The sequence below is a fragment of the Oncorhynchus keta genome, chromosome 27 (assembly GCF_023373465.1).
Source record: "Oncorhynchus keta strain PuntledgeMale-10-30-2019 chromosome 27, Oket_V2, whole genome shotgun sequence".
NCBI classification, from domain to species: Eukaryota; Metazoa; Chordata; class Actinopteri; order Salmoniformes; family Salmonidae; genus Oncorhynchus; species Oncorhynchus keta.
Genome location: NC_068447.1, coordinates 24442488 through 24466273, shown reverse-complemented (window position 1 = coordinate 24466273; position 23786 = coordinate 24442488). Strand labels below are relative to the sequence as shown.

The window sequence follows — 23786 nt, the reverse complement described above, 5'->3', positions numbered from 1 at the left end:
AGAACAAGAGTTTATGATTGCAGAGGAGAGGAAAGAGAAGAGATGAGAAGAAGAAAGAGAAAGAGATGAGGATAGGATAGAGATGAGGAGAGAAAAGAGGAAAGAGATGGGGAGAAATGAGGATAGAAAAGAGATGAAAGAGAAAAGAGAGAGGAAAGAAATGAGGATAGAAAAGAGATGAAAGAGAAAAGAGAGAGGAAAGAGATGAGGAGAGAAAAGAGATGAGGAGAGGAGAGGAAAGAGAAAAGAGATGAGGAGAGAAAAGAGATGAGAAGAGGAAAGAGATTAGGAGAGGAAATAGGAAAGAGATGAGAGAAAATAGATGAGGAGCGGAAAGAGGAAAGAGAAAAGAGATGAGAGGAAAGAGATGAGGAGAGAAAATAGATCAGGAGAGGAAAGAGGAAAGAGATGAGGAGAGGAAAGAGACGAGAAGAGGAAAGGAAGAAGAAAAGAGATGAGGAGAGAAAATGAACATTGAAAGTTATTACAAGATGAAACATCATGTCAGACTACAAACTGTTCACATACCAGACGAAGAATACCTGTCTTGCCAACAGTAAAAACATGCCTAACCCAGACTCAATGACAACAATAACATGACTAGGGTTTCAAAGCTACTGGTGATTTACCAAAGTTACCGGAATCTTCAGTAATTTTGGTTATTTACAGAACATCAATGGCAACCTATTGTAACTTTGGTCAATTATACTTGAATAACTAAAATGTATATATATTTTATATATCTGTGTCAATATCATCCATGAGTATCTAGTAGATAGACCATATGGTTCAAAAGAAAATAGCCCAATTCATGAATAAAGCATCGAACTAGTATCGAATTATGTAAATATATCACTAGCCACTTTAAACAATGCTACCTTATATAATGTTACTTACCCTACATTATTCATCTCATATGCATATGTATATACTGTACTCTACATCATCGACTGCATCCTTATGTAACACATGTATCACTAGCCACTTTAACTATGCCACTTTGTTTACTTTGTCTACACACTCATCTCATATGTATATACTGTACTCGATACCATCTACTGTATGCTGCTCTGTACCATAACTCATTCATATATCCTTATGTACATATTCCTTATCCCCTTACACTGTGTATAAGACAGTAGTTTTGGAATTGTTAGTTAGATTACTTGTTGGTTATCACTGCATTGTCGGAACTAGAAGCACAAGCATTTCGCTACACTCGCATTTAACATCTGCTAACCATGTGTATGTGACAAATAAAATTTGATTTGATTTGATTTGATTTGATTTGACCGAACATGGCATTATTTTCAATTACCTCTGAAACTCTTCACCGATTGACTTTTTCACAAGTGCCACCAGTTTGACGCAAAAACATTGACAACAAATACATATTGACATAATAAAATAACTACATACTGAAATAGTAAAGTAACGACATACTGACATAGTAAAATAACTACATACTGACATAGTAAAATAACTACATACTGACATAGTAAAGTAACGACATACTTACATAGTAAAATAACTACATATTGACATAATAAAATAACTACATACTGAAATAGTAAATTAACGACATACTGACAGTAAAATAACTACATACTGACATGGTAAAATAACTACAAACTGACATAGTAAAATAACTACATACTGACATAGTAAAATAACTACATACTGACATGGTAAAATAACTACATACTGACATAGTAAAATAACTACATACTGACATAGTAAAATAACTACATACTGACATAGTAAAATAACTACATACTGACATAGTAAAATAACTACATACTGACATAGTAAAATAACTACATACTGACATAGTAAAATAACTACATACTGACATAGTAAAATAACTACATACTGACATAGTAAAATAACTACATACTGACATAGTAAAATAACTACATACTGACATAGTAAAATAACTACATACTGACATGGTAAAATAACTACATACTGACATAGTAAAGTAACTACATACTGACATAGTAAAATAACTACATACTGACATAGTAAAATAACTACATACTGACATAGTAAAATAACTACATACTGACATAGTAAAATAACTACATACTGACATAGTAAAATAACTACATACTGACATGGTAAAACAACTACATACTGACACGGTAAAATAACTACATTCTGACATAGTAAAGTAACTACATACTGACATAGTAAAATAACTACATACTGACATAGTAAAGTAACTACATACTTACATAGTAAAGTAACTACATACTGACATAGTAAAGTAACTACATACTGACATGGTAAAATAACTACATACTGACATAGTAAAGTAACTACATATTGACATAGTAAAATAACTACATACTGACATAGTAAAATAACTACATACTGACATAGTAAAATAACTACATACTGACATAGTAAAGTAACTACATATTGACATAGTAAAATAACTACATACTGACATAGTAAAATAACTACATACTGACATAGTAAAATAACTACATACTGACATAGTAAAATAACTACATACTGACATAGTAAAATAACTACATACTGACATAGTAAAATAACTACATACTGACATAGTAAAATAACATAGTAAAATAACTACATACTGACATAGTAAAATAACTACATACTGACATAGTAAAATAACATAGTAAAATAACTACATACTGACATAGTAAAATAACTACATACTGACATGGTAAAATAACTACATACTGACATAGTAAAATAACATAGTAAAATAACTACATACTGACATAGTAAAATAACTACATACTGACATGGTAAAATAACTACATACTGACATAGTAAAATAACTACATACTGACATAGTAAAATAACTACATACTGACATAGTAAAATAACTACATACTGACATAGTAAAATAACTACATACTGACATAGTAAAATAACTACATACTGACATAGTAAAATAACTACATACTGACATAGTAAAATAACATAGTAAAATAACTACATACTGACATAGTAAAATAACTACATACTGACATAGTAAAGTAACTACATATTGACATAGTAAAATAACTACATACTGACATAGTAAAATAACTACATACTGACATAGTAAAATAACTACATACTGACATAGTAAAGTAACTACATATTGACATAGTAAAATAACTACATACTGACATAGTAAAATAACTACATACTGACATAGTAAAGTAACTACATACTTACATAGTAAAGTAACTACATACTGACATAGTAAAATAACTACATACTGACATAGTAAAATAACATAGTAAAATAACTACATACTGACATGGTAAAATAATTACATACTGACATAGTAAAATAACTACATACTGACATGGTAAAATAACTACATACTGACATGGTAAAATAACTACATACTGACATTGTAAAATAACGTAGTAAAATAACTACATACTGACATAGTAAAGTAACTACATACATTAAAATAACATAGTAAAGTAACTACATACTGACATAGTAAAGTAACTACATACTGACATGGTAAAATAACTACATACTGACATAGTAAAGTAACTACATATTGACATAGTAAAATAACTACATACTGACATAGTAAAATAACATAGTAAAATAACTACATACTGACATAGTAAAATAACTACATACTGACATAGTAAAATAACTACATACTGACATAGTAAAGTAACTACATACTTACATAGTAAAGTAACTACATACTGACATAGTAAAATAACTACATACTGACATAGTAAAATAACATAGTAAAATAACTACATACTGACATGGTAAAATAACTACATACTGACATAGTAAAATAACTACATACTGACATGGTAAAATAACTACATACTGACATGGTAAAATAACTACATACTGACATACGTAAAATAACTACATACTGACATGGTAAAATAACTACATACTGACATGGTAAAATAACTACATACTGACATAAAATAACTACATACTGACATAGTAAAATAACTACATACTGACATGGTAAAATAACTACATACTGACATGGTAAAATAACTACATACTGACATGGTAAAATAACTACATACTGACATAGTAAAATAACATAGTAAAATAACTACATACTGACGTAGTAAAATAACTACATACTGACATAGTAAAATAACTACATACTGACATGGTAAAATAACTACATACTGACATAGTAAAGTAACTACATACTGACATGGTAAAATAACTACATACTGACATGGTAAAATAACTACATACTGACATAGTAAAATAACTACATACTGACATAGTAAAATAACTACATACTGACATGGTAAAATAACTACATACTGACATAGTAAAGTAACTACATACTGACATGGTAAAATAACTACATACTGACATGGTAAAATAACTACATACTGACATAGTAAAATAACTACATACTGACATGGTAAAATAACTACATACTGACATGGTAAAATAACTACATACTGACATAGTAAAATAACTACATACTGACATAGTAAAATAACTACATACTGACATAGTAAAATAACTACATACTGACATAGTAAAATAACTACATACTGACATAGTAAAATAACTACATACTGACATAGTAAAATAACTACAAGTGTGTAAAATATATATAAAGGTTATTTCATGCTGAAACCCTCATATTAAACACCAATGGTATTCACTGGTATTCACCAACGGTATTCACTAAATGGTTTATATTTAGGATGATGTTTTACAGCTTTGTCATTCTATTTTTTATTTTAAAATAATCTTGTTTAATTATTACATATTTTACATGTGATAAGGCCACACAGAGTGCCAGAGATAGTTACAGACACCTGTGATATTCTGAAGTACCCAAGAAGGCCGCGAGATGTCTTGTGATAGATAACATAACATCTGTGAAAGACACACAAATTCTGGTAGTTTACTGGTAAACTTAGAAAGTTTCCATTAATATCCCCTCCCTTTGCAACCCTACACATGACATCTCAGTAAGTGATTGTATTGTACACTCCTGTCTTTGTGCTGAACACCCAGACACATAACTTAATGTATACATTCGGCACAAATACTGTAGATATACATGCACGTGAACATATCCACACACACCTTGCATGCACTGCCCCCTGCCTCCTCGTTGTATTTGATGAGAGTCTGGTTGCCCTCTTCTTGCAGGTTGAGGGGGAGGTGTGTGAACGTCTTACCGCCACACTCACACAGCAGGAGGAAAAGCAGTAGCACTGGGAGAGGGACATACAACCACAGTCACCACTAACAGTCATATCTCATAGCTTTTTACCATACAAAAATGAATGGATGTTGAGTCATGTTTTTATAACTTTTCATAGCATGCTGTATCACTGCTATCTATGTTTTAATTACAATAATGCATCAAAAGTTTGCTCTCAATTTGATAGATGTGATTTAGTTTAGACTGAATTGGTGTCTCTCTCTTTATTTTTTCCACTCTGAATTTCAGGCCACAAGCACTAAGTTCTACGAGTGTCTGAGTAACTGACTTACTGATTATCCTCCTACTCTATAACTATCCCTTATCCCTATATACAGTACTCCATTCCTATTCCCTTCTAACTCACGTAAGAGGAGCAGCAGTCCAGCCAGCAGCAGTCCTATAGCGGCAGGGCCCAGGCTGGAGCTCTGGGGGAGAGAGGCCCTACACTTGTCTCCTTTCCCACAGTCACACACTATCACCTGGACAATGTTATGTGCCTCCTGGCTTTGCTGGTCGAGGATCACCAGAGGCACTGTGTAGTTACCGTACGGCAGGGTCTTCAGACTGACCAGACCCGCCTCCATACCTGACCACCGGGGGGAGAGCGAGGGAGAGTGGTGAACGGAGAGGAAAAGAAGGTAGGAGGTTAATTAAGCAATAAGTCCTGAGGGGGTGTGGTACAGGGCCAAAATACCACGGCTAAGGGCTGTCCTTACGCATGACTCAACCCAGAGTGCCTGGATACAGCCCTTAGCTGTGGTATATTGGCCGTAAGGACCTGGCGTCTGAGTAGTGGTATTTTCTAGGTTAGCAGGTTGTATGGAGATAGTAGATGGATAAAAGCAGTGCTTTGGTGTGTGGGTGTGTGTGTGTCCGTGCGTGCGTGCGTGCGTGCGTGCGTGCGTGTGTGTGTGTGTGTGTGTGTGTGTGTGTGTGTGTGTGTGTGTGTGTGTGTGTGCGTGTGCATGCGTGTGTTTATGGGTGTGTGTGATTCTGCTGACCATTGGCAGGGTCCAGTTTCCAGTGGCTCTTCAGTGTTTTGTCTCCATTGTCCACTCCCAGGGAGAAGGAACAGGGGCATCCAAAGGGAGGTTTGTCCTTGTCTTCTACTGGCACAATCACTTTGTTACCACACATGACCAGCTCCTTCTCCACCAAAGAGGGTATGTTATCATTGATATCCCCCAGGTGAACCAGAATGGTGCCTGTAGCTGTGGCAGGAGGTTTGCCTGAGAGAGGAAGATATTCTTTAAATACTTTATTATGCTCAATAGCATATACTGTACATATGCATACGTACATACACACACAGCTACATGCATGTTCACACGCACACAGGTGCACATGCAGGCACACACACACACAGACACAGACAAACGCACACCTCACGCACTAACCGTCATCTATGGCATGGATCAGGATAGTGTATATGTTGTCTTTGTTGACGTGTGGTGACTCCCGGTCCATCTTCTTCACTGTGGTAACCGCTCCTGTCTTGTTATCTATGGTGACCCAGCCTGCTGGGTCCTCAACTAACTCATACCTGGTCAGGACATGGATGGGACAGATAGATGCTTACTTTGAATGCATACTGTACATACAAAATAAGTTGTGGTAATCAATTTCCCAACCCAGGTGAATCTGAGTCATCACATGTTGCCACCTACCTGATTTTTCCCACATCTGAGTCAACGTCAGTGACCTTGGGCGTGTACAGCACCTTCCCTGTCACCTCTTCCTCCTTCATGTACACGTCTACCACCTTTCTGTCAAACTCCGGGGGGTCGTTCACGTCAATCACCTTCACCGCCACGTTCACTCTCTGGGGGGGCGCGGTCAGGGTTTTAGGGGAGTTGGGCCCTCCTGAGCCACACACAAACAGAGGCTCCTCGTTCTCCACGGCGATCTCCACGTTGGTCACCGTCGTCTTCTCAAAATCCTTCCCCTGGGAAATGTAGTCAATAAGTCAATACAGAACAAAAACTACTTGGAACTGAAAAAACTACTTGGAACTAATACTAATACTAATCTTAATAATTTGACCAGTTTCTCACAGCAGGAAAGTAATCCTGCAGCAACAAGACATGTGAGTTAATATGTGGAGTATAATTAATGGTCATTTATGTAGGGGTTCATACATTTTTCATCAGGGCAAATCAAGTCTGACATTTTAAGGTGGAAATTACAAACTTTTGAAGCCTTTTTAAACTTTGAATACACTAGAAGTTTGCATTTACTGTTGTGCAGGAAAATGATCTGCAACAACAGAGTGATCAAATTAAAATGGCATATCTGTAAGTGACGTTGATGCTCAGAACCTTGTATAAGGTCATAAGGTCAAACAGACTCACCTTGATGACAGTCAGTATACCCTCGTTGGTCTTGGGGTCGGTCTCAATCTTATAGTTCCCTTCCTCGTTCCCCTTCACAATGGAGTAAACAGCCCGCCATGCGGGGGTGTTGGGGGTGTCTGCGTCAGTCACAGCCACTCGGAGTATCTCCCTATTGGACTCCATCTCCATAACCTGAGTATTGTACTGCACAGAAAGAAGGTAAAGTAAATATTTGTGTTTCACAAATTACTTAAGACATGTTCACTCAATCAATCAGTTGATCAATTGATCAATCAACCAACAAATCATTGAATCAGTCAATCAACCAGTCAACCAACTTGGAACTTACAGTCTTGTTTTTGAACACTGGCTGGTGAGTGTTGGAGTCTATTATGTGGAGGTTGACCACTGCAGTTGAGGACAGGGCTGGTTTCCCATGATCCTTAGCTTCAACAGTCACTTTATACATCTTTACTTTCTACATGAAGAACAAAATACATTAAATATTGATCCCACCATTTTTAAATACAGATTAAAATACATATTAAGAACCCCTTTGTAATATTGAGTTAGACCCCCTTTTTGCCCTCAGAACAGCCTCAATTCTTCGGGGCATGGACTCTAAAAAGGTGTTGAAAGTGTTCCACAGAGATGCTGGCCCATGTTGACTCCAATGCTTCCCACAGTTGTGTCAAGTTGGCTAGATGTCCTTTGGGTGGTGGACCATTCTTGATACACACAGGAAACTGTTGAGCATGAAAAACCCAACATCATTGCAGTTCTTGACACAAACCGGTGCACCTGGCACCTACTACCTTACCTCATTCAAAAAGGTGCTTAAATATGTTGTCTTGCCCATTCACTCTCTGAATGGCACATACACAATTCATGTCTCATTTGTTTCAAGGCTAAAACACCCTTCTTTAACCTGTCTCCTCCACTTCATCTACACTGATTGAAGTGGATTTAACAAGTGACATCAATAAGGGATCATAGCTGTCACCTGGATTCCCCTGGTCAGACTCCCCATGTCATGTTCATAATGTTTTGTGTATGTGTTTGTGCATCAAGTGGGTGTGTGTCTGTGCATGTAATGGCTTGTCTGTGTGTGCGTGTGTGTTGTAGTGGAATCTCACGTCGTAGTCGAAGCAGCCGGTGAAGGTGAGCTGGCTCATCTTGGTGCCCTTCACCTGCTTCAGGTTGATCTGGGGCTCAGCTGGCTCCTGAGACAACACCCTTAAACTGATGGCGGAGTTCTCTGTGTTCGCCTCATCCCTGTCCTTGACTATCAGAGGCACTGGCAGATAGCCTAAGACGGGGAGACGAGGGCAGGTGGGGAAGATCAGGAAGGATGAGGATAAATATTGGGGAAGAGGAGAGAAGATGAGAGAAGGGGAAATTAGTTCCCCTTTACATGTTCTCTCTGCTCAAAAAGAGCACCCACTTGCCACTTGATTTCTCAGCCGAACGCAATGACTGATTGGTTCTTGTGCGAACAGTCTAGTTAAGTATATTTTGTGCAAGGCCTATATGCAGGCATATGATTTACAGCCTTTCTGTGTACTGACCCTCTGGTAAACTTTCTTTCACACTGGCTTTCGTGACAAGGTTCTCAAAGTAAGGCTCATTGTCATTGATGTCCTTAATCGCCACGTCGAACCCCAGAGTCCTGTCCACGGGATTACCAGTCGCCTTGTCCATGATGTCAAAATTAATCTGTAGGAAATAATATTATGATTGTCAATTTATGTTTAGATATTCTTTTTGGTTAAGATAGTTTTATCTGTCTGTTCTGTAGTTTATCTGTAGTTTTATATTTTATCTGTCTGTTCGTCCGTCTGTCTGTCTGTCTGTCTGTCCGTCCTTCTGTCTGCGTGTGTTGATGCTTACGTGAAAGAAGGGGTATGTCTCCCTGTCGATGGACTTGTGTACAGAAACCACTCCGTCCGTTTCGCCGATGGAGAACACGCCCATCGGTTCCTCGGTCACTCCGGTTCCACTTATACGGAACTGGTAGTTGTTTATGAGCATTGGTGTTCTATCGTTGAATATCTGGAAAGACAGCCTTGTTGATGAGCAGTTTGCAGTGCTATGAATACTGTATCCCTGGTTTAGGAGAAGCCCAAAATGGGTCCAGGGTTTACAGGATGACTGACTACAGAGTTATGTTGGAAGCATCTGTTCTTCTGATGAATGACTATTATACTATTTATGTGCCCAGTGCTTTTGTACCTTGTTTGGTGGTGTATGATATTTTTACCTGTGTGGCTATCTTGGGAAAAGGTCCAGGGTCCTCCTCCACTAGCTCAATGGTGGACAGGACCCACCTTCTTTTGGAACGCACCAGCAGCTCCTTTAGGAAAGGGGATGAGGGCCATTGTACTTCTATCTTTAAACTCAAACATGTATTTCAAATTGTTCTCTCTTTTTTTCTGGAAATGCCCATGACATACCCGCTTTTCCCGCTTGTTCATTGTATAGTTGCCAGTATCGTGTGCCAGTGCTAATGCAACCATGATTGAGACCTGATGACATAAACAGTGCAAACATGCAATTAGAGAGAATATATGTGTGCATAGTAAAAATCCCAAAATACATAAAGGTCAAGGTGTGGTTCATCCAGTCATATTCCCACCCTGGGTTCGATCTAATAGCCTGCAGGTGAGTCATTGTAGGTGACAGACCTCTGGGAGACATGAGACATGTACATTTAATTAGAAGGAAAACTAAGAGATGGACACTTGTAGTTGGTCAAGGGATGGTCACATTGAAAAGTTGCACCACAAATTAACAAATTAAAAAGCTGAATAATATGTTTATTCAGGGTCAGGCATTAAAACGCAATGGGGTGTGTATTATGATGATTTAAGCAAAGCTCTTACGGTTGAAGGCAAGGTGAAGGTTTATAACAATTGATTTGGGATTATATTTACTGCAATCAATTGACATGTATATTACATAATAAGTAGTTTGAGAATGTGGAGCTACACCCCAATGAAGGCTGTCCGCTACACATTGACAGTTTTGGCTCAGTCCAGTAAAGAAGTTCAGAGTGAAAACGCAATTCGATAGATCTGTGATCGATTAAATTCTGGAGACTGTTACAAAGTATGACGTGAAATGAGGGCACTTGCATTCTCACCACCATGGACTCTGATAAAGTCATTATTGATTCAAAGCTCAGTGAACTGCCTACATGCTCAGACAGGTCGTTTTAGTAGAGAGTAGTTTTGCATTAACATTCCAAGAAAGTTATTTAGCATATTTCAGTAAGTGATGCTGTGAAGTTAGGTGAACGGACATGTCACTGTAAATGAGGTGAGAGATGAGAGGAGACAAGCTTCACAAAATAATGGTGGTAAAAGTTTAAGGGAAGATGGTATATTTACAGTTAAATAGAGTATGTGCAGAGCATTGAATAGCGTAATTACTTACGCCTGACATGATTTTCAACGGAAAGTCTAGTTGAAAAAAGTTCACCAGATAATACCAGTTTGCAAGCTAGATTCAGCTAGCCTACAGTACAGCTAGCTAATTTCTCTGAGGTGATTTGGCTAGCTAGACAGCTAATATGGACATAATCAGCTTTGTAAAACATGGATGAACTTGACTGATGCTCCAACAGGCAGAAGCAGAGATTCGAAGACTAGGGAAAATATTATCTTCCCATCAGTTGTTGATGTTTTGATTTGTAGTCTACTGCCCTGAAGCACACTTCACAGCTGAATCTAAAATAATAGGCATCCTTGCACACTCACACTTAAAACCTCTTAAGGATCCGCCCCTTTTTTCAATTTTCGCCTAAAATGACAGACCCAAATCTAACTGCCTGTAGCTCAGGCTCTTTAGCAAGGATATGCATATTCTTGGTACCACTTGAAAGGAAACACTTTGAGGTTGTGGAAATGTGAAAGGAATGTAGGAGAAAAAACAAAAAAAAAATTGTATTTTTTTGTACCATCATCTTTAAAACGCAAGAGAAATGCCATAATGTATTATTCCAGCCCAGGTGCAATTTAGATTTTGGCCACTAGATGGCAGCAGTGTATGTGCAAAGTTTCAGAATGATCCAATGAACCATTGCATTTCTGTTCAAAATGTTGGATCAAAACTGCCCAAATTTGCCTAATTTGTTTATTAATAACGTTTCATGTTCAAAACTGTGCACTCTCCTCAAACAGTAGCATGCTATTCTTTCACTATAATAGCTACTGTAAATTGGACAGTGCAGTTAGATTAACAATAATTTAAGCTTTCTGCCAATATCAGATATGTCTATGTCCTGGGAAATGTTCTTGTTTCTTATAACCTCATGCTAATCGCATTAGCTTACGTTAGCTCAACCGTCCCGTGGAAGGGACACCGATCCCGAAGAAGTTTTCAAGACAATGTCAATCAGATGGCAATGAAATCTCCCATTTGTCCAAAGTGTAATGGGTATATGCCTATATGTAGCCTAACTGAACATCAACGGCACCAGGTAGCCTAGTGGTTAGTGTTGGGCCAGAAACCAAAAGGTTGCTAGATTGAATCCCTGAGCTGACAAAGGAAAAATCTGTTGTTCCGCCCCTGAACAAGGCAGTTAACCTACTGTTCCTAGGCCGTCATTGTAAATAAGAATTTGTTCTTAACTGACTTGCCTCGTTAAATACAATGAAAAGCCCCAGCTAACACACCTGACTCCAATAATCAACTAATCATGATCTTCAGTTAAAAATGCAATTAGTTTAAGTCAGGTGTGTTTGCTAGGGATGGAGAAAAGTGTGACACCAATCAAGCCCTGAGGACTGGAATTGCCCAGGACTGTCTGGAGGGTTAAAACCCCTGGTAGGTATTTTGTGCCATTGTTTATGAGTTAGGCTAGATATACTAAAAACCTTTCAACATTCAGAGAGAAAACACTCAAAGCATTGCAGAGTGGCATACTGTTATTTTAAAGCATGGGAACAGGTTATAATGTTGTTTTACACTCTGGACATTTTTTTCCAATCCCACAAAAAACACAACAAAGCGCCTATGCAAAACCCTCACTGTCACTCAAAAATGTGTCTGCCTGCTGAAATTCTTTGCCTGTGTGTGTGTGTGTGTGTGTGTGTGTGTGTGTGTGTGTGTGTGTGTGTGTGTGTGTGTGTGTGTGTGAACCCCACCTGCCCCTCCCTCTGAAGCATGCATAGGGTACTGTAGCTACTGACATTACAGGCGTGATTCAGAAATTAGGGAGAGATTTTAATTAGAGAACATTGGATACACTTTTTCAATGCCAGTTAACAATATTATAGTTATCATGTTTCACATTGTATTTATCAACTACAAAAAGGTAAGAAGTGTTTTTATTTTAATTCTGGTGTTGCTCCACACATACAATCTTGTTAGCTAGCCAGCTTGTTAGCTAGCTCTGGAAAACTCTAGGTGACATTATGTGTAATGTAATGGATCTGAGATTCATGATCAAGAGCTAGCTCTGGTCCAACATTAGTTAAGCCAAAAACATTCAAAGTTCCTCCATAGAAGCCGATCCTCCGTAGGTATAATTCTGTGGGTCTAATTCAGATAATGCATGTCATAACAACAAGATGCCCAGTGCTTCATGCCCAGAGCTCTCTTCATCCTCAAAATTTAGGTCGCATGTCGCACCCTACACTACACTTCTATGTCCAATGCATGTACATAGCTTGCACGCTCCACAGCAAGTTACTCTATCCATTGGTGAAGCGATTTAATGTCAAGCTAAATGTAAAAAAAATGTTTTTTCAAATTGAGATTTAAAAAGGAACATAGAGGAACAATATTAACCATGACTTATTTTGGGTCGAAACGTTTCAGAACTTTATTTTGCTGGTCGGAACAGTGAAACTGAACACAAAAAATGAGGGTTCTGTTCAGAACGAAACGATTGGAAAATAATTTGAGTTCCAACCCCTGCTTTAGACAAATGTGCCTATTTTGTCAATGCTAATCTACTTTAGCACAATGAATTCTGTAGAAGCTGGTTTTGTACTCACTATCAGCTGAAGCAAGGACAACTTCCCCATTTTGGACCGTTCCGCTTGATATCCTCTGGGTGAGTGTCAACAACTCACCTGTGGTAGAGGAGCTTGAGACACTTGGTACAGGCAGTATGTGAGGGACGGCCCACTATCCCTCCAGGGAGAACAGGCGTGTTTGATCCTGTGTGCGTGTGCGTGTGCGTGTGCGTGTGCGTGTGCGTGTGCGTGTGCGTGTGTGTGTGTGTGTGTACATTATCAGGACCCTAATGTGCTAACAAATCACCAGAATGTCCTAACAAGGTAGGAAAACAAGAAGATTTTAGAAAATTCTGAACTTTTATCATGTTCTGAATTAGTTAAAATACTATTTTAGGCTTAAGGGTTACACTCTTAGAAAAAAAGGTGCTATTTAGAACCTAAAAGGGTTCTTCGGCTGTCCCCTTTGGAGAACCCTTTGAACAACCCCTTTTGGTTCCATGTAAAACACTTTCCACAGAGGGTTCTACCCACTGTTCTCCCTAACCTGTTCGCTGCACAGGACTGCGTGGTCCCCGGGACTGCCCAGGCAGAGAAGAACCAGAGTGAACTTCACTCCACTAGAGATTTCCCTGTTAGTTAACACTATCAACGTTTCCCTTTACTGTGGGAATTGTGATCGAATCAACGCAATATTAGCCACTTTCAATGCAACATACTGAAACAAAACAAACCATGCTTTTGTTGTAGGCAGAATGCAGCGGAGAGTAGGATTCTATTGCATTGACAGGCACTACTCAGGCCCATACTCTTCTACACAGACCTATGCGCCATAACCAGTCAGAGCTGCAGTACGCCTATATGCAAATAGATCAGTGCAATATACTGTATGGATCTGTGCCCTTCAGCGGTTGTGATTAGATGAGCTTGTTTTGAGATCAAAGAGAGAGCTACATGTAAGGACATGAGCACATTTGTACATTTGTTCATATCCTTTGCTTGTAAGTGATTTATTAGCCCCGTTACAGATAATGTGTAGTCAGCAATGGAGGAGTGATTACCTCCTACAAGAGCACAAAACGTGTGCATTTATAGACATTGTTGACCAATAAAATGTATAAAAATTATAAAATAATTTCTTTCATCTCTCTGTGTTTTCATAATTTGCTGTCAATTAGCAAGTGGCTGAATCTCACAGGAGAAATCATCCAAGTGAGGGAAACAGCGCCCCTCTGTCTCAGTATGTGTAGTCCATGTATCTGATGCTATCTGGAACAAAAGAGTATGACATGTTGCCGCCATAGCATTTGATTGATTGATGCTAGCAAGCATTTGGCCTCCCTTGATCATTTTTCAAAATAAAATAATCAGCCAATCAGCGTTGAGCTGAGCTCAATTGTGGGTTGTCCTGGCACAGAAAAATGCCCCCCCCAGGGGAAGTCAGTTTGGATTTGCCTTACACCAATCAAGTCACATCCTAAGCTAAACGTCATCGTTGTCAGTCAAAAGTGTCTGTTTCTGGTCTGCTTGTGTTGATGTCCTGCAGTAGCTAGCTTGCTAAATCAGCCCTTTCCTAAGCCATGGATGGAGATTGGATTTGGACTTGGGGTTTTGACTGAATTCTCTGTACAGACCAATGATTATGAAGGTGATTCTGGTGATTCTAACCATGAATTAATATATTGTGCCACTGGTCTGTGATGATTTAATTTCAATATGTAGCCTTAACTAGCTAACTTAGCTGATTCCTTTTTGCCCATGCATTTTAGCAAGGTAGCCTATGAAAACTAAAACTAAAAGAGTACTGTATGACATAACCATAAACCATTTTGCAAACATGAAACAAAAGGAGAATGGCATTGGCATTCAACTAATCTACAAGTAGGGTGAGTCAACATTATTTTGTTTAACTTGCGCATGCATGCAAGCACGGACACACACACACACACACACACACACACACACACACACACACACACACACACACACACACACACACACACACACACACACACACACACACACACACACAGAAATCAGTACCATTGCAAGCCACATCATACAGTGCATTCTGTAAATATTCAGACCTCTTGACTTTTTCCACATTTTGATACGTTACAGCCTTATTCTAAAATGTATTCAATTAATTGTGTTCCTCAAGCTGTACACAATACCCCATAATGACAAAATTAAGACTGATTTTTAAATTTTTTTGCTAATTTATTAACAAAAACCTTATTTCCTTATTACGAGTCAAATGTTTACTCTTTCTTACATTGTAGAATAATAGTGAAGACATCAAAACTATAAATAACAAATATGGAATCATGTAGCAACAAAAGAAATGTTAAACAAATCAAATATATATTTTATATTTGAGATTCTTCAAATTAGTCACCCTTTGTCTTGATGACAGCAATGCACACTCATGGCATTCTCTCAACCAGCTTCATGAGGTAGTCACCTGGAATGCATTTCAATTAACAGGTGTGCCTTGTTAAAAGTTTATTTGTGGAATTTCTTTCCTTCTTAATTAGTTCGAGCCAACCAGTTGAGTTGTGCCAAGGTAGGGGTGGTATACAGAAGATAGCCATATTTGGTAAAATACCAAGTCCATATGATGTTAAGAACAGCTCAAATAAGCAAAGAGAAACGAGAGTCCATCATTACTTTAAGACATCATGAAGGTCAGTCAATCCGGAAAATTTCAAGAACTTTGAACGTTTCTTTATGTGCAGTCGCAAAAACCATCAGGAAAGGAAGACCCAGAGAAAGGAAGACCCAGAGTTACCTCTGCTGCTAAGTTAATTAGATTTAACAGCCTTCAACAGAAATTGCAGCCCAAGTAAATGCTTCACAGAGTTCAAGTAACAGACACATCAACTGTTCAGAGGAGACTGCGTGAATCAGGTCTTCATGTTCGAATTTCTGCAAAGAAACCACGACTAAAGGATATCAATAAGATGAAGAGACTTGCTTGGGCCAAGAAACATAAGCAATGGATATTAGCCTGGGGGAAATCTATCCTTGGTCTGATGAGACCAAATTTGAGATTACTGGTTCCAACCGCTGTGTGTTTGTGAGACACAGAGTTGGACAGATGATCTCCGCATGTGTGGTTCCCACTGTGAAGCATTGAGGATGAGGAGTGATGGTGCGGGGGTGATGGTGTGGGGGTGCTTTGCTGGTGAAACTGTCAGTGATTTATTTAGAATTCAAGGCACACTTAACCAGCATGTCTACCACAGCATTCAGCAGCGATATGCCATCTCATTTGTTTTTGAACAGGACAATGACCCAACATACCTTCAGGCTGTGTAAGGGCTACAAATATAAAATATATTTAGATTTGTTTAACACTTTTTTGGTTACTACATGATTCCATATGTGTTATTTCATAGTTTTGATGTCTTCACTGTTATTCTACAGTGTAGAAACCCTTGAATGAGGAGGTGTGTCCAAACTTTTGACTGATACTGTAAGTATTCAGACACTTTGCTATGAGACTTGAAATTGAGCTCAGGTGCATCCTGTTTCCATTGACTGATCATCCTTGAGATGTTTCTACAACTTGGAGTCCATCTGTGGTAAAATCAATAGATTGGACATGATTTGGAAAGGCACACAACTGTCTATATAATGATTAACAACTCATGGTGTAATTGTAACAACATACAGGAACTCAAGTCATTTAGTTCACCTAACCTAGAATGCAGACCGTATTATCTCCCATGAGAATTTTCTTCCGTTATTGTCACAGCCGTGTATATCCCCCTCGAGCCGATACCATGACGGCCCTCAAGGAACTTCACTGGACTTTATGCAAACTGGAAACCATATATCCTGAGGCTGCATTTATTGTAGCTGGGGACTTAACAAAGCTAATTTAAGAACAAGGCTATTTAAATTCTATCAGCATATCGTCGGTAGCACTCAAGCTGAAAAAACGCAGGACCACTGACCCTCCTTTCGGCAAATCTGACCACGACTCCATTTTGCTCCTCCCTTCCTATAGGCAGAATCTCAAACTTGAAGTACCTGTGCTAAGGGCTACTCAACGCTGGTCTGACAAATCAGAATCAACGCTTCAAGATTGTTTTGATCACGTGGACTGGGATGTTTCGGGGTGGCCACAGAGAATAATATTGACGTATATGCTGACACGTTGAGTGTGTTTATAAGGAAGTGTATAGGAGATGTTGTACCCACTGTGACTATTAAAACCTACCCTAACCAGAACCGTATATAGATGGCGGCATTCGCACAAAACTGAAAGCATGAACCACTGCATTTAACCATGGAAAGGTGACTGGGAATATGGCTGTATACAAACAGTGTGTTTATTTCCTCTGCAAGGCAATCATACAAGAAAAACGTGATTATAGAGACAAAGTGGAGTCGCAATTCAAAGGCTCAGACACGAGATGTATGTGGCAGGGTCTACAGACTATCACAGGCTGCAAAAGGAAAACGAGCCACGTCACGGAAACCGACGACTTGCTTCCAGACAAACTAAACACTTTCTTTGCCCGCTTTGAGGATAATACAGTGCCACTGACGCGGCCCGCTACCAAGGACTGTGGGCTTTCCTTCTCCGTGGCCGACATGAGTAAGACATTTAAATGTATTAACCCTCGCGAGGCTGCCGGCCCAGACAGCATCCCGAGCCGCGTCCTCAGGGCATGCGCAGACCAGCTGCCTGGTGTGTTTATGGACATATGCAATCTCTCCTTATCCTAGTCTGCTGTCCCCACATGCTTCAAGATGGCTTGGGGGTATATCTGTTAAGAAACCTTTTGGACCTAGACTTGGTGCTCCAGTACCGCTTTTTAGCGGCAGGGACTGGGAGACTATTCAGGATCAAGGGAAAGATTAACGGAGCAGAAAGACCCCTTGATGAAAACCTGCTCCAGAGAGCTCTGGACATCAGACTGGGGCAAAGGTTCACCATACAACAGGACAACGACCCTAACCACACAGCCAAGACAACGCAGGAGAGGCTTTGCGACAAGTCTCTGAATGTCCTTGAGTGGCCCAACCAGAGCCCCGTCTTGAAACCGATCGAAACATCTCTGGAGAGACCTGAAAATAGCTGTGCAGTGACGTGCCCCATTCAACCTGACAGAGGATCTGCAGAGAAGAATGGGAGAAACTCCCCAAATACAGGTGTGCCAAACGTATAGTGTCATACCCAATAATACTCGAGGCTGTAATTTCTGCCAAAGGTGCTTCAACAAAGTACTGAGTGCAGAGTCTGAATACTGTAAAATGTCAGTCTATTTTTATACATTTAGAAAAATTTTGAAAATGTTGCTTAGTTGTTATGGGGTATTGGTTGTAGATTGATGAGAATAAAATAAAATCCATTATAATCAGGGTGCACATGGGCGGGGTCCCAGGTCTCCTCCGAGCGCTTAAACCATTCGTCCACCGCAGGAGCTCCGATCTGGCTCTGATGCCAAGGTGCCAGAACCGGCTGATACGCCAGAATGCACTGGAAGGGAGAGAGGTTAGTGGAGGAGTGGCGAAGTGAGTTTTGGGCCATCTCTGCCCAGGGGATGAACGCCGCCCACTCCCACAGCCGGTCCTGGCAATAAGACCGCAGAAACCTACCCACATCCTGGTTTACTCTCTCCACCTGCCCATTACTCTCGGGGTGAAAACCTGAGGTAAGGCTGACCGAGAACCCCAAGACGTTCCACAAACACTCTCCAGACCCTGGACATGAACTGGGGACCCCGATCAAAGACTATGTCCTCAGGTAACCCGTAGTGCCGGAAGACGTGAGTGAACTGGGCCTCCGCAGTCTGTAGGGCTGTAGGGGCAAAGGGATGAGACTGCAGGACTTAGAAAAACAATCCAAAACGACCAGGATGGTGGTGTTGCCCTGTGAGGGAGGAAGATCCGTCAGGAAGTCCACCGACAGGTGCAACCATGTAACCTCCCTCTGGGCAGGTGCCTGGGATCCTTGCACTGGGGAGAACACAGAGCAGGAGGAAACATAAACCCTCACGTCCTTGGCCAAGGTGGACCACCAGTACCCACTAAGGCAACGCACTGTCCGATCGATGCCAGGGTGACCAGAGGGGGGTGACGTGTGGGCCCAATAGATCAAATGGTCGCGGACAGCAGACGGAACGTACAGGCGCCCAGCTGGACACTGGGGGGGGAGTGGGCTCTGTGCGTAACGCCCGCTCGATGTCCGCGTCCAGCTCCCACACCACCGATGCCTGGCGAGGGTTCAGTCTCCTCGCCGCCCTGATGTACTCCAGATTGCAGTGGTCATTCCAGATGAGAAAAGGGTGTTTAGCCCCCAAGCCAATGTCTCCACGCCTTCAGAGCCTTGACAACAGCCAACAGCTCCCGGTCCCCCTGTGAGCTGTATCAGTGGTCTTGTATGTCTTCCATTTCCTTGCCCGGGAGGTGTGTTTGGGATCATTGTCATGCTGAAAGACCTAGCCACGTTTCATCTTCAATGCCCTTGCTGATGGTAGGCTTTGTTACTTTGGTCGCAGCTCTCTGCAGGTCTTTCACTAGGTCTCCCGTGTGGTTCTGGGATTTTTGCTCACCGTGTGATTATTTTGACCCCAAGGGGTGAGATCTTGCGTGGAGCCCCAGATCGAGGGAGATTATCAGTGGTCTTGTATGTCTTCCATTTCCTAATAATTGCTCCCACAGTTGATTTCTTCAAACCAAGCTGCTTACCTATTGCAGATTCAGTCTTCCCAGCCTGGTGCAGGTCTATAATTTTGTTTCTGGTGTCCTTTGACAGCTCTTTGGTCTTGGCCATAGTGGAGTTTGGAGTGTGACTGTTTGAGGTTGTGGACAGGTGTCTTTTATACTGATAACAAGTTCAAACAGGTGCCATTAATACAGGTAACGAGTGGAGGACAGAGGAGCCTCTTAAAGAAGAAGTTTAAGAGGTCTGTGAGAGCCAGAACAGGTCTGTGAGAGCCAGAAATCTTGCATGTTTGTAGGTGACCAAATACTTACTTTCCACCATAATTTGCAAATAAATTCATAAAAAATCCTACAATGTGATTTTCTGGATTTTATTCTTTTCATTTTGTCTGTCATAGTTGAAGTGTACCTATGATGAAAATTACAGGCCTCTCATCTTTTTAAGTGGGAGAACTTGCACAATTGGTGGCTGACTAAATACTTTTTTGCCCCACTGTATGATTGACACATTGGTGCAGTTCACCCCTTACCTTGAGACATTGTAGACTCCTATGATGCCATGTTTAAGAGCAGATTCACATCTAACACTATCTAACACCACACGCTATATAACACTGTACAATATTCATGAAATGCTTTTATTACAGCTTGAGAAGCTACAATTCCTGGGCTTTAGGCCAGTGTTGCTACTTTGTAAAGTGGAGGTGGAGGTGTGAAATGATGACCCCAAGAGCAACCTTGGTATAGTCCTCCAAAGTTTGCCTTAAAAAATGCAGGGCATTTTCGAAATTGTGGTAGAAAGTAAGATTACCTTATTTCACTTGGCTTAATTGGGGGGGAAACATTCTGGTTTCGGTAGATTGAAGTGAGGTACATTGAGTATGCAGACTTAACCAGAGCAATACCCAATTAAAATATCTGATTAGCCCACACATGTTTAAAGCCACAGTTTTCAGTATTGATTTATGGTAAACTGAGGGATAAGGTTGGAGAAATGTAGACAGAGCTGTGGATGCACGGATGGGCAGTCGATGATAGTTTTAAACACATTTAAAGCTGTACATTGCCTTCAAACAAACATAAACAATGCACTAATACAGGCTTAGTTCTTGGTACCAAACTTGCATACAAGTTGGAGTTACCTTTGCAGTTCAAGTTCCCTGTGAAGAATGGATTTGTAGATGGAAGAGGAAAAGGATATTGATAACTACAAAGTTGAAATATGTCTGAAATCATGCCATGTGTTGAAATTAGTAACCAGTGTTGTGGCTGACCTTCCTGATATCCACTCTAGCACAGGTGGGATTGTTATGAAAAGCATAGCAATATCATAGTTCCATAGTCTTAACGTGTGCACGGTGACCGTGGTACACATGTACTTTGATGTCACGCCCTGACCTTAGAGCCTTTTCATGTCTCTATTTTGGTTTGGTCAGGGTGTGACTTGGGTGGGCATTCTATGTTCTGTTTTCTATGTTTTTGTATTTCTATGTTTTGGCCAGGTATGGTTCTCAATCAGGGACAGCTGTCTATCGTTGTCTCTGATTGGGAATCATACTTAGGCAGCTTTCTCCTTTTGTCATTGAGGGAAGTTGTCTGTGTTAGGGGCACTATTGCCCTTGTAAGCGGTACGGTCGTTTTTGTTATTTATTGTTTTGTTGGCGACATTTGACTAAATAAAATAAAATTTACGCTCATCACGCTTAGCTTTGGTCCACTTATTCTTTCCAGGGAGACGCCGGTGACATTAGACCAGTGACCCATGACTCAACATATAGTGAGTGCAATCTAGGAAAATTGTCTTAGACACAGTATACACAAACATCCAAATTATTTTGGTGGAGTTTCCCTTTAACCGAACCCTTGTACCTAAACAATATCAACCCCCATTCCTAACCTTAAGTTTTCGTTCTGCCACTTCCATTTGAAATAGTTTAAAAACCCATGTATGGAATGCTTGCTTCAACAAGGGGAATACATGTGTAGAGCAGGTGTACATTTAGTCTGCAATTGTTCCTAAAATGTGTGGTCTTTCTGATCTTTTAAATAATTGATTGTGCCTCTCTCAGGTTGGATACCCTTTAACCCTGATGGCACCCCGAACGACATCACCCAGCTCAACAAAAGCCAGGCTAACATCCCTCAGGCCAATGACAGTCAGGCCTCCGTCACCCAGGCCTCCGTCACCCAGGCCAACATCACCCAGGCAAACGTCACCCAGGCAAAATACAGGCAGACTGACGTGTCCCAGGCCAACGTCACCCAGGCAAACTACAGGCAGACTGACGTGTCCCAGGCCAACGTCACCCAGGCAAACTACAGGCAGACCGACGTGTCCCAGGCCAACGACAACCAGGCCAAAGTCTCCCAGGTGAACAACAGCCCAGACAACATCACACTCAGATACCCCCCCTGACTCCGGACAGCCCGGATGACACTGTCACCCTGAACTCAATCTCAGTTGACTCCCTATCCCTCCCGACAAAGGGAGGAAGAAGGATGAAGAAGACATGAATGTTTAGTGCCTTGGAGCATTTTCACAAATCCACATCTGATTCTGATCTTTGTGTTTAGTACCTTTATTGGCACTAAAATATGTAAATTAAAAATGAAACAAAGTCTTGCTCTAACAAATCTTGGTAGCTGCCTGAGGTGGGTGTAGGAACAGTGAAAATATATTAAGATGACGTTTTTAGATCAGAAGTAGTTGAGTACATAAGGCTCCGTAACTGCAACAGAGTGATACTTCTGAAGATGTAAGATCTGTTGGGCAGTATGTGAAGGTGCACTCAAGAACAGTATTTCCCTCCCTTGTCTGACTCTGATAGCTGTCTCCCCTTCTCTTGGCTCTTTGAACTCTGTGGCTCATTCAATGCCTCACAGTTGCATTCCCAAGCAGGAAATCTGTAGATGATTGGTGTTTGTAGTTAAGGTCATCTTGTCTTTTTGTAGTTGAAAGGGAACTTAGTCATTCTGCTTTTGATATTGCAGTGTGCACAATGGAGTATGGCCAGTGAAGTCCGTGATCGGGGAAAGGTTGGGCCAGGCAAGGCATGTGGTCCTTCTGTGGCTCAGTTGGTAGAGCATGGCGCTTGTAACGCCAGGGTAGTGGGTTCGATTCCCGGGACCACCCATACGTAGAATGTATGCACACATGACTGTAAGTCGCTTTGGATAAAAGCGTCAGCTAAATGGCATATATTATTATTATTATTATATTTTATTATTATTATTATTATTATTATTAAATGTGATCGGGGAAAGGTTGGGCCAGGCAAGGCACAGAAAGAGAAAATAAATGTGATCGGGGAAAGGTTGGGCCAGGCAAGGCACAGAAAGAGAAAATAAATGTGATCGGGGAAAGGTTGGGCCAGGCAAGGCACAGAAAGAGAAAATATATGTGATCGGGGAAAGGTTGGGCCAGGCAAGGCACAGAAAGAGAAAATAAATGTGATCGGGGGAAAGGTTGGGCCAGGCAAGGCACAGAAAGAGAAAATAAATGTGATCGGGGAAAGGTTGGGCCAGGCAAGGCACAGAAAGAGAAAATAAATGTGATCGGGGAAAGGTTGGGCCAGGCAAGGCACAGAAAGAGAAAATAAATGT

The 23786-nt window shown here is 40.5% G+C and overlaps 1 protein-coding gene and 1 long non-coding RNA gene across 2 annotated transcripts in view; one reads left to right on the top strand and one right to left on the bottom strand.

Annotated features, from left to right (window-relative positions):
• The window catches only part of LOC118359641 (cadherin-like protein 26), a 23441-nt gene extending 9773 nt beyond the window's left edge, over positions 1–13668 (bottom strand). The window contains exons 1-13 of the mRNA XM_035738219.1: positions 13542–13668; positions 9993–10064; positions 9800–9892; positions 9430–9591; positions 9108–9255; positions 8676–8848; positions 7889–8017; positions 7558–7743; positions 6874–7151; positions 6604–6749; positions 6208–6435; positions 5571–5792; positions 5083–5213 (exon numbers count right to left, since the gene is read on the bottom strand). Of these exons, the coding sequence (XP_035594112.1) occupies positions 5083–5213; positions 5571–5792; positions 6208–6435; positions 6604–6749; positions 6874–7151; positions 7558–7743; positions 7889–8017; positions 8676–8848; positions 9108–9255; positions 9430–9591; positions 9800–9892; positions 9993–10064; positions 13542–13571 (1998 nt within the window). The 5' untranslated portion in view covers positions 13572–13668. The remainder of the gene's footprint in view (positions 1–5082; positions 5214–5570; positions 5793–6207; positions 6436–6603; positions 6750–6873; positions 7152–7557; positions 7744–7888; positions 8018–8675; positions 8849–9107; positions 9256–9429; positions 9592–9799; positions 9893–9992; positions 10065–13541) is intronic.
• On the top strand, positions 12708–23786 carry LOC118359642 (uncharacterized). Its single transcript, XR_004820721.2, has 2 exons — positions 12708–12856; positions 22253–23786. It is a non-coding gene; the product is annotated as an uncharacterized LOC118359642 (long non-coding RNA).